Genomic DNA, 14,362 nt, shown 5'->3' with positions numbered 1-14,362 from the left:
CTTAAATAATCATAGAAACATTTTTCGTATCCAAATACCTTCCCATGCCAAATTTGGTTCCATTTGCTTTATTAGTTTTTAAGTTATGTAAAAAAAATATGAAAGAGCCCCCCCTCTCTTTTAACTGTAAAGAGGGAGGGGTCTCAAATAATCATTGACATATTTTTCGTATCAAAATACCTTCCCATGCCAAATTTGGTTCCAATATCTTGAATAATTTTCGAGTTGTATGAAAAATTGTAAGGTAGCCCCCCTCCCCCCTCCCTATCACCCGACTGAGAGGAGGGAGGGGTACCTAATATTCATTGAAATATTTCCCGTTCCCACATACCACCTCATGCCAAATTTGATACCATTTGCTTGATTTGTTCTCGAGTTATTCAAAAAATGGTCATTGATTTGGGAGGCCCCTCCCCCCCTTCCTGTTAGGGGGAGGGGTACCAAACCGTAATAGGAACCTTCCCTGGCCTCCAATACCTCCACCTGCCAAGTTTCACGTAAATCGGTCTAGTAGTTTCCGAGTCTATAGGGAACAGACAGACAGACAGACAGACAGACAGACAGAAATTCATTTTTATATATATAGATTTATTATTATTATTTATTTTTTATATAATTTTTTTTTAAAATCATTAAAAGATACGAGCAGTTCCCCTTCGATCGATCTGGAAAGAGATCTTCACATCCTTGACCGAAGTGACGATTTCTTTTCGAAAGGCATTGAAGTCTGAAATTGTGACCGTAATTAGTGGAACCTTTTCATTTTTAAGAGTATAAGAAGAAGAAGGTTTCTTAGTACTCTTATCAGAATTAAATATGAATATTTCCTTACCACCGATGTTGTAAAGGACATCGAATGAATTGGAAATTTCAACTTTTTTGGCCGATTGACCTGAACTAGTTTCAACAATCCGTTTTCTTCCGACTTTGACGCCGTCCGATGACTTCCTCATGCTGGAGAGAAAAGAAAAAATAGGAATAAAAGAAAATGAAAATAATTTTAGCACTGAAAAGTGCTGATTGAAAAACAAGTAAGAATAAAATAAATAATATAAAATGCTCCTGCAGGTACACAGCAACGATACGATGCTCCGGCGTACGTGTTGACGGCTAAACGTTACAGATGGAAGTTGGGTTTTTAAAACGTTTGTTGTTAGAGCCCTTTGAACGAAATTCGCTGATTTTCCTCCAGATGGTTGGAAAGAAGCCTAATAAACACTCTACCTTTGAAAACGGTTGGAATTTTCGAAAATTTTGTTAGTTATGAACTATTTTATTAGGTGAGAAAATTACATCAAATAATGTATCCTCAAAGTTTTTGTTTGTTTTGTTTACTTTTATGGGACCTTGCTTGCTATAAATAAACAAAGGGTCTCGAAAGTGTTGATATACTTAGGCAAACATATTCTTATCATTATATTTGTGCCAAAAATTGTAATTCTCGAAATCCGATCGGGGTACGAAAAACACGTGCTTCGATCCATCCATGTATCATTATATAGATCAATGCAAAGTCAGCCTATCGACTTTGCTTCTTCTAGACAACGATACGGTGGGGGACAAATGGTCTTGTGCGGCAAGAAGTTTTCTCAAATCATGCTCTTGGCTCATTTTCAACACCTTTCATGCTTCCTTATCTAATCTATCCCTCTACAATTTTCATTACTTTCATTTGATATTCTTCCTATTAGAATGTATAGTTCACCGAAATGCTATTAATCATTCAATTGAATCAATTCTCGAAATATTAAAAGTGTCCGTTTTACCCGCTGTGTCTGTCTTACCCGACTATCCCCTACATAGGTGCAAGATAAGTTTTTTTACTGCCGTGATCCGAAAAAATTTATGTTGTTTAACTTCGTTCTAAATGTTCTGTTAAAACTTCAATCTAATAAATCAGTTTTCAAGTTCGAAAAACTTGAAATAAAAATTCAAATTCAGTTTGATCAAAAACGAACCTTTAAGATCCAAGGCATTTTATTGTTAAAATGTATCCCAAATTTAACACACCCTATTGTATAATCGCATCGATAAGGAATGTTTTAATAATTTTCACAATGCACCAAATGAAAACAAAGAAGTTGAGAATCGCTCATGCTGGAAAAAGCTTTGCCCACACAAATGTATGTTCTACGTACGGTACGGTATACGGTAAGCTTGGGTATCCACATGAGACACTGACCTATAATACGTTTACCCTTTGCTGAGTTCTCTTTTCATATAACCGTTTGTTTACATCGTTCCAACCTTAAGGACAAGATATTACCACCAAACAACCAACCAACCCATACAGTGTGTAAGAAGGTAGGCAACCGGCAGCCGTGTAGTTATTATTGATGTGACGACGACGATACACCGGGATAGGTATTTTATTTTGAAACGAACAGCTCAGAACCACTTGATGACGACGCTAGGTTGGAAGAGAGAGGTAAATATGGAAACCTTTTGTTTTCCACCCTCTGTTGCCGATGTAGTCATCCGTATTTTCCCAACGCGGTGTGAGAAGCCTTCACATCGGGATGTCTGATTTGGTTGAAAGATTTTGGATTATGAGACCCGGTCTGCTGCTGATCCCAGAGGTTGGTTCTTTGGATCGATCAGGTTTCTATATTTGAACAAGTCCGATTTCAATCGATTGTTCACACGGTTGGTTGGTGAAGTAACGAGAAGATAACAGACTGTCTTTTCACTCGGCCTTCCTTAAAATTTAAACAATAAACTTATGAATATTTCTAAGAATTTATAGGACATCAATTGCCCATGACTGTAAGTTGTAGCTCTATGATTCTTTGGGATTCTGGGGGTCTTTTAACTCTTACAAGAATTCTGAATACTAAATTTCAAATCTACACAAAACATTGGAAAAAAGATCCAAAGTTTCTTATTGTCGAAATGAATGTTTATAAGAGATATAAACAAGACATCAACTATCTTGATAGCACTTTTAATTTTCAATAAAAAAAATACCAAAATCGTCTCAAATGTAAATAAAAAAGGTTTCACAACTTTTTCCTCAATATCGTTTGGTAATTTTTAAGTTTTGTTCTCATCAAGCTTTATCTTTAAGGTCCCAAAAATACTAAATCAATTTATTCTAAAAAACTTTGACATTTTATTAAAATCGGAATGTTAAGAAATCTTCAAGAGGGTTTCCAAGAATTTTTAAAATAACCGTGGAGAACGTTCTATTTAATAAAATTTAAAGCGTTTATATCTCGTTACTCAACAAAAGCTACATTCTCCATCTTATAATTAACACTCTTATCAGTATATTTTATTTCAACGCTATTAAACGGATCCATTCGCATAATGAAGCAATAACCTTCTTCTTAAATAACTCATCTCAAAGCTACACCCGGTCGGTCGATCCCGCTGGATGGCCATTTGAAAGTGACAATATTTACATCAACTGCCGGAACCAATAAAACATTCAACAGAAATGGAATGCTTTTTGGCGTTAAGTATCCACCTGACCTCTGTCTGCCTGTCGGATCCGGAGCGACCCAGAGAGAGAGACAGAGAGATACAGAGTAGCTGACACTAAATTATCCATTCATGCCGCACTCGGATTAAAGGTGGTGGTACCGTCCTATGGGTGGTAGATTGTCAGCTTGGCGCGTTTCGTTGCTTGAAGGTATGTATGTAGGTACCAGGTACATGTAAAATTTACATCCATACGATGCATTTTGCTTCATTCAGGAACGATTTTCGAGATTGGTCTTGTTTCACCTGAGCTCCCGAATGGTCCCTCGAATGTGGATCGTGTAAGTGTGATGGATGGAATGAAAATTAAACGAAGGATAATGTATTCCTGGAAGTTGTTCCCATGTAAAGAATAACGGTGAATAACGTAGAAAATACTGATACTTTTAACAGACCTCGAATTTCACATATAGGGTATTGCTTCAATTCAGACAAAGTAAATCATCAAAGTACCTGATATGGCAGCAAAAAATCAAAACGAATAATTTTTTTTCCTTTTCACAAAGTTGAAATTGTGATGTAATAACAGAAACATCCCGCAATAGGATTGTTATTAAACATCAACAAAAAAAACTTTCCTACACACACTAGCAATGCAATTATCAATCATTTGTGTTTCCACAGACGAAAGCGGAATGTTAGCTTTGCAAAAACGGTGCTCACAAATCACTGCAGTCATATGAATTAAATTTTTAGCGTCTGTCTTCATTCAACTTGTACCTACCTACATTAAAGGGTGATACGGTCAAAATTTGGTCAATATCAACTTGACGTATTTCTTTCAATTTTGCATTTAAAAAACCTGAACACCCCTCATGTTGAAGGTGTGTGTGTGTGTGTGTGTGTGTGTGTGTGTGTGTGTGTGTGTGTGTGTGTGTGTGTGTGTGTGTGTGTGTGTGTGTGTGTGTGTGTGTGTGTGTGTGTGTGTGTGTGTGTGTGTGTGTGTGTGTGTGTGCGTGCGTGTGTGTGTGTGTGTGTGTGTGTGTGTGTGTGTGTGTGTGTGTGTGTGTGTGTGTGTGTGTGTGTGTGTGTGTGTGTGTGTGTGTGTGTGTGTGTGTGTGTGTGTGTGTGTGTGTGTGTGTGTGTGTGTGTGTGTGTGTGTGTGTGTGTGTGTGTGTGTGTGTGTGTGTGTGTGTGTGTGTGTGTGTGTGTGTGTGTGTGTGTGTGTGTGTGTGTGTGTGTGTGTGTGTGTGTGTGTGTGTGTGTGTGTGTGTGTGTGTGTGTGTGTGTGTGTGTGTGTGTGTGTGTGTGTGTGTGTGTGTGTGTGTGTGTGTGTGTGTGTGTGTGTGTGTGTGTGTGTGTGTGTGTGTGTGTGTGTGTGTGTGTGTGTGTGTGTGTGTGTGTGTGTATGTGTGTGTGTGTGTGTGTGTGTGTGTGTGTGTGTGTGTGTGTGTGTGTGTGTGTGGAATGTTGCTCCTATTATGATTTTGGAATTCGCTCTTCAGTTGTCTAAATGCCGTCCAAGGAAGAAGAGCAGCGTTTCAAAATTTCGCTCGCGCATCTCGAAAATCCGAGCTACTCGCACGCAAAGCTGGCAAAATCGCTAAAAGTTGCCAAATCAACCGTTACAAATGTAATTAAAGTGTTTGGGGGACGTTTGTCAACAGCCAGGAAGTCTGGATCGGGGGGAGATCGAAAACCGGAAGCCGCTGAGACGACAAAGAGAGTTGCCGGTAGTTTCAAGCGAAACCCTAACCTCTCTCTCCGAGATGCCGCAAATAAGCTGGGTGTATCGTCTACAACCGTTCATCGATCCAAAAAACGAGCCGGACCATCGACTTACAAGAAGGTAGTGACTCCAAATCGCGATGATAAACAAAATACGACGGCCAAAGCGCGATCCCGGAGGCTGTACACGACGATGCTGACGAAGTTTGGTGGTAATAGACGACGAAACCTACGTCAAAGCCGACTACAAGCAGCTTCCGGGACAGGAGCTTTATACGGCAAAAGGAAGGGGAAAGGTAGCAGATATTTTCAAGCACATGGAACTGTCAAAGTTCGCGAAGAACTATCTGGTTTGGCAAGCCATCTGTACCTGTGGCTTGAAAAGCAGCATTTTCATAGCTTCCGGGACTGTCAACCAAGAAATTTACGTGAAAGAGTGTTTGAATAAACGTCTGCTGCCTTTTCTGAAGAAACACGGTTGTTCCGTACTTTTTTGGCCGGATTTGGCATCTCGCCATTACGGCCCAATTGAGAAATACTGGGCTATTGTCAAGCGGAATCTAAAGAAGACCAAAAGAACTGCTAAGGACGAGCAGCAGTTCAAGGCAAACTGGCTTTCTGCGGCGAAGAAGGTGGACAAGGTGGCTGTACAAAATCTGATGGCAGGGGTTAAGCGTGAGGCCTGGCAATGCGGATTTGGAAAAGCGGAAGCCTAACTGAATATTTTTCCTGAATTTTATGCTAATTAAACTTGAAAAAGAAATTTAATTTGATTTTTTAAATAAACGATTTCACCGATTTATACGCGTTTTCCCTTGACCAAATTTTGACCGTATCACCCTTTATTTCAGCCCCTCATGGTTTCGATTCCGAAACATTTACCTTTTGTTTTTGGAGCACTGAAAAACTGAAACAACTCTTTTGAATGACATTAACAAATAAAAAGGATCCTAGAGATTAAAATTCAGAATTTCGGATTCCGATTTAAAATTTCTCCCCCTGTTAAGCTTCAGCCAATTTGTCACACTCTCCCTTTTTTTTTTGCGAACCTCAGCAATGGAGCCAAAGCTCTCTTCAACCACTAACAGCTTCCGAACAGATAGACAAAAAAAATTGCATCTCCCATGTCTAGCTTCCATTTGCATACGATTCATGCCCGAAACAAAAAAAAAGGTGTAGAACGTATCTTTCGGAATGCCATTTGTTTGGCCAGGACAATTGTGTCACAATTGTATTTTCGCAAACCCAAGCACCCTAGCCAGCATTCCCAAGTTCAGTTCAAATCCCTCAGTACTTAAAAGTGTTTTGTGGCCAGGAATTCGAAAGAGAACCGGCAAATGTGCCGGCAGCTCAGGCTGCTAGGTGGTCAAGAGAGAAAATTGGTTGATTTAAAATGGTGTGTGGTTTAGGATTATGGTTGCAGTAGAATTCAAATCCTTCACGCAGCGGGTGGTTGTGCTTTCCTTTTTGGCTCTGGTTCAGGTGGGGGGAATTATTCGGCATATCGAAAAACGGATTTTCTTATCGATTCAAATTTGGTTTTAGCACGGAGCAGCCAAAAAAAGTTGTTGAATTTTTTAGGAAATGTGTATCTACCTTTTTATGTCAAAGGCGTTTTCAGCGGTGCGTTCAATATTCTCATCAGCCAGTTTATTTGAAAATTTCTGGTTTTCTGAATATTGTTTAAAATCATAATATCTCCATGTTCAGGTAGGTGCATACTTATTAGTTCAGGGATGAGCAAACGAAGGAACGTGGGCAGCATGCGGCCCTCGAGGCATTTTTGTGCGGCCCGCGAAACTTTCCTGAAATTGAATTTATGAGATACTTTATTTTTCTAGGACAGTTTGTTAATTATCGTGAAAAACTGGTCCATCGGAGTTAAAAAAAACTTTATATCAATATCTTGATCAAATTTAGTGCACTTGTTTGCAGGTTCATTTACCCCATAATCATTCAGATTGTTAACTTTTGCAGCATTGTGTTCTCTAAAAGTCATTATTATCTAGGTACCACTTTACAATTCAAATCGGGAAAGTTAGATAATAATCGGAAGGCTTGATCACAGGTATCTCGAAGTCAATTACTGAGACGATTATTGTTTTCGTTTCAAGCAAAGATAAATTTGCATGCTTAGCAGAGTATTTTTTTGGAAATTGTTTCATCAAATTTGGAAAAAGGTAGTTTCGGAAGAAGAAGAAAATAAAACCATTACTTAGTGGAGTGTTTTTATTCTTGAATATTGACGGTAATGAGGAAAGTTGAATAGTAAAGACTAGTTGAACGATTTTAGATTTCTTATCGACATGACTCAGCATCAAAGTCTCCGACAAAAATTCTGATTTTTCGACAAAAAGAACATCTGTAATTCTGTTTTTTCAATTCGAAAACTTTGTGATGATTACACTCGCTTAAAAAATTAAAAAAAAAGTCGTGAACTTCATCGATTGACCCAAATTTTTAGTGTAGAATCGGCCGCTGAATCCGAAAATGAAATTAAAAAATCTCAGGAGAACAGTTTTTTGTGTTGTTGATAATCCACCATGGGTGCACGGATTCACCGCAGTTTCTGCCAAAGTATGGGTTCACATACATCCTTAGATTATTAGGTTCGACAAATCTCCAATGCAGTGCGCTACCATACCCGGACCCCAAGGCTTCGTATGAACTGTTATGTGGTGAATGTATTGCGTGTGTTCATGTAGGTATATTTTGGAAGAACGAATCAATCAGGTGGGCTAGTTTACTTACAGGTATTCCGGCATCCGTGTATATACCTGGCCAGCTGGCAACTGATTGAACATTCCAATTATATAGTCAGTTATATAATGAAACACATCTTACCTGTCGACCCGCTTATGGGATTCGAACCCAAAAGTTTTTCTTGCCGATACCGGGAATCGAACCCAGTACGCCTGGCGTACCAATACCAGACTCGCGCCAGCCTATCCACTAGACCACATCGGCGCTACAGTTTTTTAGTTATACTACAAAAATGAAATTTTGGAAAAAAAATTACTTGTACTTACATATGTTTAAATATCTCGGGCTGCATAACATAAATTTGAAATCTCTTTTTTGTATATTGAAGTTCAGTAAATTTTACTATCGCTCATCTGAACTTCATTTTTCGTATGATCAACAGTATTGTTTATAATAGTGTAGTTGTGATAGAAAAAGTAATAAAAATGCATTTTCTTAGAAAAAAATTGTTTTATCGACAGTTTTAGACTCGATGGCAACATTTTAAAAATCTGTATGTATCTATGTATCGTGAATGTCAATTCAATTCAAAGATTTCAAGTGGTTATATATCAAAATCGGTTGAAAATTGAAGAAGTTATGGTTTTTACTTTTTTGAATAATAAATATAGGAATAATTAAACATGAAAAATCTCACTTGCTCCTAGCTAAATATGATCATTAACTTACCTGAAGGTCACATGCCAAATTTAAGTATGATCTGACCATGGGGAGGGGTTGCTTAAGTCTCAAGCATGAATGGGATTTCCCTCCTCATGGTCAGATCTTACTGAATTTAGCAAATTCTGGTAAGTGTATGATCAAATTTAGCTTGGAGTGAATGAGATTTTTCATGTTTTTATTCTTTCTTTATTAAGGTTAGTACACTGCGGTTCGTTAAATTATTCAAAAATGCAAATAACACTGTTTTGGTAAAATAACCATAACTTCTTCAATTTTCAAACGATTTTGATAAATAATCACTTGAAATCTTTGTTTTAAACTGACATTTACGATCCATAGAAAATAAGATTTTTAAAATATTACCATCGAGTCTAAAACTGTCAATAAAACAATTTTTTTTCTGAGAAAATGCATTTTTTATTATTTGCATTTGCGTTGCATTTATTATTATTTTGGCACGTATGCCAAAATAGAACGGTTTATTAAAACAACATTACTTTATAGTTTTCGTTATTACAGGACCAATAATTTAGGCAAACACCATGAATACGTTTTTATTTTCTTAAATGGTAATAAATGATGAATGTTTCACCGGTGATCAAAAGTTACTTAAGTTTAAAGATATACAAGACGAAGCGTTATTTCAACTGAAAACTATGCTACATATGTACGATGGAAGCGAAATGTTATTCTTTCTGTCCATAATCTCAATGAAACTATAGATATTTCCTCGAATTATCTTAACACTAAGCGTACATCTTTCGGGGACATGATAAGTAGCTAGCATCTTACAAATAAGGCCTTTGGAGCCGAATATGTGTAAGTGCATAAAAACTAATTTCGAAGAAAGTTAGTGTTTTTGGCTATTTGCCATACATTGTCCAAAAATTTGTTTTTTTTTCTTGCGGATGTAAAAGCATGTAAATAAAATTTAAAAATTTGGAAAAATCACTAAATACAGTTTTTAATATGAAAAACCGTTTTGCATCGTAAATTCCAAATTGATATTTTTTTTAATTTATACTTTTTTGTCTCTAAGAGCATACAAATGCTAAAACCACCAACCAAACATGCAGCATAAGTATTATTTTTCAAAATCTATCCCCTCTTTAAAAATACCGAGTTTTTTCGTTTTTGCTTTTCATCTGATAGAAGCTACTCAGAAGATTATGTCAGACGTTAGTAATTTAACGATGAAGTTATGTATTTTATACAGCTCAAAAATTAGCATTTTTTATGTATTTTAATTTTAATTTTTTTTTAATTAACCTGAAACAGCAAAGGTCGGTATTAGCACCCTGTTCGCTAATTTGTCCGCTACATTTTTGTTAGTTTATTTATTTTTGAACTTAACTTTGAAAGAACTTACGGATAAACTCCATCACCTGTTTATCCGTTACTTCACCAGAATTCTCGTAAGAAAATAAATTTGTCATCAAAAAAGTAGCGGACTAATTAGCGATTAGCGATTTAACACCAGATACTATAGAAATCTTCCAGCAGCATTCTTTCTTGACTGATTGCTTTTTGTGGAGTTTGTTTCTCCACCAGTATAAAAATTTGGCGAAAAAATAGGTGAAAACGGAAATAATCAAACAAAAACGGAACAAACAAATAATCAATTAGCGTTTTAATGCCAGACACTGAAAAACAGCCGAATACTGGCCAAAAACCGTTATGCTGAATATTCGGCTCACCGAATAGTTGAGCTACCCAAGCAACCAAAAGTCTCGTTAAAAAGGTCGAACACAGCTTAATCAGCATAATCAAAGTGCTGAAGTTCGTTTTATTCAGCCCAAAATTTAAGTTCTTATTGAAACTTTAAAGTTCCATTACAGATTTGAACGGCCTTCTATTCAGCCCACAAGTAAACGTTTAATCAGCGAAAACAAAAAAAAAATCTCTTCTCCTCTCTTATTTTGATCACCACCAGCCCAGCCCATGTGGTGCTGAGGGTTTCTCGGCATCCATCTTTATTCCTCCCATCACCTCCCTCAATTGATCTTACTTAATTGCTTTATTTTTAACTTTGTTCGATACATGCCAGCACGCCCGCCAGTTCTGCTGCACAATTATTTGATTCGCTTACTCAAGCAATTAATCAACCTAATGGAAAAAATTAGTCCTGGTACCAGAATTGAACCCGATCCTGCGAGTTGATAGCCAAACACGCTGCCACGACGCCACGCCTAGATGTTGCCTTACCGGCAGCTAAAATTCGAAGTGGTTATAAGCTTCCTAGAATACCCGCAAGGGCAGCCAGCAGCCAGCAGCAGAGACGCATGTTGATTATGATTAAGACACATTACGAAACGGCGTATAAATCAATCATCCGTTAAAATAATATCGGTTTAAAAAAAATGGAAATCCATGTTTATAACTGTTAAGCTAAAAATTATACAAATTCTTGAGATTATCTTGAAATTTAATGATTGAGTTGCTTCAACTGACTTTCAATGTGTGATAAATTCGTGGTGAGTAAATACAGTTGGACGAAATTTTATAAAGTCAAAATATTTAGATTTTTCAAAAACAATCATTTGCGAGTTAGCTTTAAGTTGTTCTGAGTTGAAGTTTCAATATCAATTATACATTACAACAATTTCCAAGCTCCAAAAAATGATTTATTTATTATATGCCCTTTTCTGATGTTCGTTCACATTTCATATTCATGAAATGGCGGACATGTCTCAAAATAGGCTATTTGAGGAACTTTTTGGAACTTCGAGTCCATAGAAGGCTATTTGAGAACCAATTTGCAACTTTTATTTTGAATAATGCGATTGACATGTCACAAAAAAGGCTATTTGAGGAACTTCTTGGAACTTGAAGTTCACAGAAGGCTATTTGAGACCTAATTTGTAACTTTTAAACTGTGTGGATGCGATTGACATGTCACAAAAAAGGATATTTGAGGAACTTCTTGAAACTTGAAGTCCACAGAAGGCTATTTGAGAACTAATTTGTAACTTTTATACTGTGTGAGTACGATTAACATGTCACAAAATAAGCTATTCGAGGAACTTTTTGGAACTTCAAGTCCATAGACGGCTTTTTGAGGAACGTTTTGTAACTTTCATGCTCACATTTGAGAAAATTCGGTACCAAATCCCTTTAGAACCTTTGTTCAGCGAAATTCGAACTTGGGAGGCACGAGTTTAAGTAGATATGAGACTTTTGGTTGCTTGGGTAAGTATTTGGCCGAATAGACCGAAAATTTTTTTTTTAATTTATATAATAACAGAATTTTCAAATCTTTCAACTAATGTTGGATAAATAAAAAAAAAAAAGGCAAAAGTAACGTTAAAAGGCTACAAACTCATCAAAAACTTTTAGTTTCAGTAAATCATCGTAGATAAATCCGTGTATCTTTCACTGTAGATGGCCATATATTTTGATTATAGCTATTCCAAATTCTCTAGATATATCCAGGCTTGCCCATAAACCCATTAAAGAATTCGAGAATAGTCAAGTCTGTCCGAGATAGCCAGATATTTTTGAAACTTTACGGATTTTACCCGTGTTTATTCAGATTATTTGCTGAATCAAATAAAAAACTTTAACTATTTTGTTGAATATTTTTAGATTTTGCTTAGCAAAACGATTTTTTTTTAATTTTGTAGAGTAAATTTAAAAATGAACACCAGTTTTTGCTTAATCCTTAGATACGATTTAAACACTGCTACTATGATTCAATAAAATGTTTAAATTTCAAGTAATTTCCTAGTTTAAAAAAAATTGCAGACCTGACAGTGTGGTAGAAACTATGGTAAGCTTAAGGTTAAACATCATCTATTAGCAACTATTTTGGGAGATATCTAGTTGAATTCTACATGCATCTAATTCGATATCAAACAAGCAATTTAAAATAGTTTGGCATCTGTTTTGACATGTTTTGTCCCAGATTTCACTGGAACCCAATTTCTTTGGTGATAAACGTCCTAGAAGCGACAATTCATCAGATGTCCTTTCAGCTTATGGTAACATTTTGAAAATCTAAGCGACGCGACGTCTACTTTAAAAAGATCTGATGTATTATACATCTGATTGGAAATAATCAACTTTAAAACACAGGAGCATTGAAATGGAAGAAATAGATGAAAAATGAAATTATCGCTTTTGTATTTCTATGGAAAACTAGACAGGATATTCGGCCGAATATTCGTTTGGCCGAATAGTTGAAAAGGTCAATATTCGGTATTCGGCCGTTCGCCGAACCACTATTCGGTACATTTCTAGTTTGAAACATATATACACTATATATATACATACTTAAATCATTCCTAGTTCAGAGCCCTTCAACGATAGAGTCACAAATAGTTTTGAAAACTTCGTTAAAAAGTTAAAGCACACGATTTATGTTTTGAAAGTTCCATTTCTAAAGCAGTACAACTGGTATCCCTTTCCGTTGATAATATGATTTTATTCTCCCGGTACCATTAAAATGTTCTGGTTCTCTAGCAAACTTACCTTGGATAAGAACGCAGACGGTAATAAACAGTCCGCAACGGAACGAATTAATCCAATTCATATTGCTTATTTGTTTTTTACAGCTGCAGGAAATTAACAGCACTGCCGCATTCACAACGCCACACAGGAACTACCCAGTTTCCGATTAGGTAGATGTCTAAACTTTCCGTTAGAACTTTCACTTCGGGATAAATAATGCTCTTCGAAACATTCACCAAACATCCATCGGTACACCCAACATACCCGGAAAAACTATAATATGAACTTCGCAACCGGTTAGGGATTTTTATTGGATCAAAATATTTGCGCGCCAACTTCAGTGCGACTTCTCGAAGAATCTCGCTTAATATGCCGCGAAATTAAATTCACCACCGCCGCCGGCCGCCACTAAACATTACTGTATGAGTCCGTAAAGCAAAAGTAAGCAGCCACTTTTCGTCCTTGCAGTACTACTGGCCCGGTCGGAAGGCAAAACCGTTGTGCCCGAAGCAATTCCAATAGAGCGTGTGCAAAACCCAACAACGATGGTGAAAGTTGAGAAAAGGTCCTTTTGTTTTGATGCTACTAGAGTCCTACTACGTAAGGATATTATGCTCTCTTTGTGTTTATTCCGTCCGAAACTGATCCGAAGTTAAACGCGTGCCGTCGATGCCACGTGAAACTTTCGTCCGGAATAAATCGAAAAAAGGAACGAAGCACCGGAGCCGAAAGGAAACGCGTCTGCACGGAATGAGCCCTCGATGGCCAACTGAACGTTGGCTGCCGGATGGAATTTGCTTCAGCCAGCCAGCCAGCATCATCATCATGGCTAAAAACGTGCGACAATTCGAACAGGAAGGAACAGGAGATGTCGTCCTCTTCGGCTCTCATCGTTCCTACTGCAATGGTGAAAAGGCGGCAATCGTGCAGCGATGGAGATTTTCCCTCTTGGCTTTTAATCGGAGAAAAACAACGATATGGTACAGAACGGGAGTCTAATGTTTTCTGATTTTAAGATTTTCTCTTTTTTGTACCTTTTTACCTACTTGTTTTGAAACATGAACGAGATTAGATGCGGATGCAGGCAGGGTCACATTAAGACAATATGTACGGTTTTTACGGTCAAGTTTACAACATCGCAGTAGTTAAGATACCGGTACAATTGATTCTATTTATTAATATTTACTCTCTGGAGCCACTACGCATTTCAAGAGCTCAAATTGAACTGCGCACTTGCCTATCTAATTTCAAAATAGATGTTGTGAAGTTTTCAATGCTGTTTCGATGTTGTGAAGTTTTCAATGCTGTTTCTCACTTGTTTGACTATCATGTTACA

General features: G+C 37.0%; 1 protein-coding gene across 1 annotated transcript in view; it reads right to left on the bottom strand.

Moving 5' to 3' along the window:
* LOC129747324 (uncharacterized) overlaps positions 1-13,785 on the bottom strand; it is a 118,437-nt gene extending 104,652 nt beyond the window's left edge. Inside the window, exon 1 of the mRNA XM_055741478.1 lies at positions 13,048-13,785. Coding sequence (XP_055597453.1) covers positions 13,048-13,108 — 61 coding nt within the window. The 5' untranslated portion in view covers positions 13,109-13,785. The remainder of the gene's footprint in view (positions 1-13,047) is intronic.
* Between the last annotated feature and the right edge of the window lie 577 nt (positions 13,786-14,362).

The sequence above is a fragment of the Uranotaenia lowii genome, chromosome 2 (assembly GCF_029784155.1).
Source record: "Uranotaenia lowii strain MFRU-FL chromosome 2, ASM2978415v1, whole genome shotgun sequence".
NCBI lineage: Eukaryota > Metazoa > Arthropoda > Insecta > Diptera > Culicidae > Uranotaenia > Uranotaenia lowii.
Note: the sequence above shows the minus strand (reverse complement) of the source record. Positions and strands in the feature narration are given on the sequence as shown.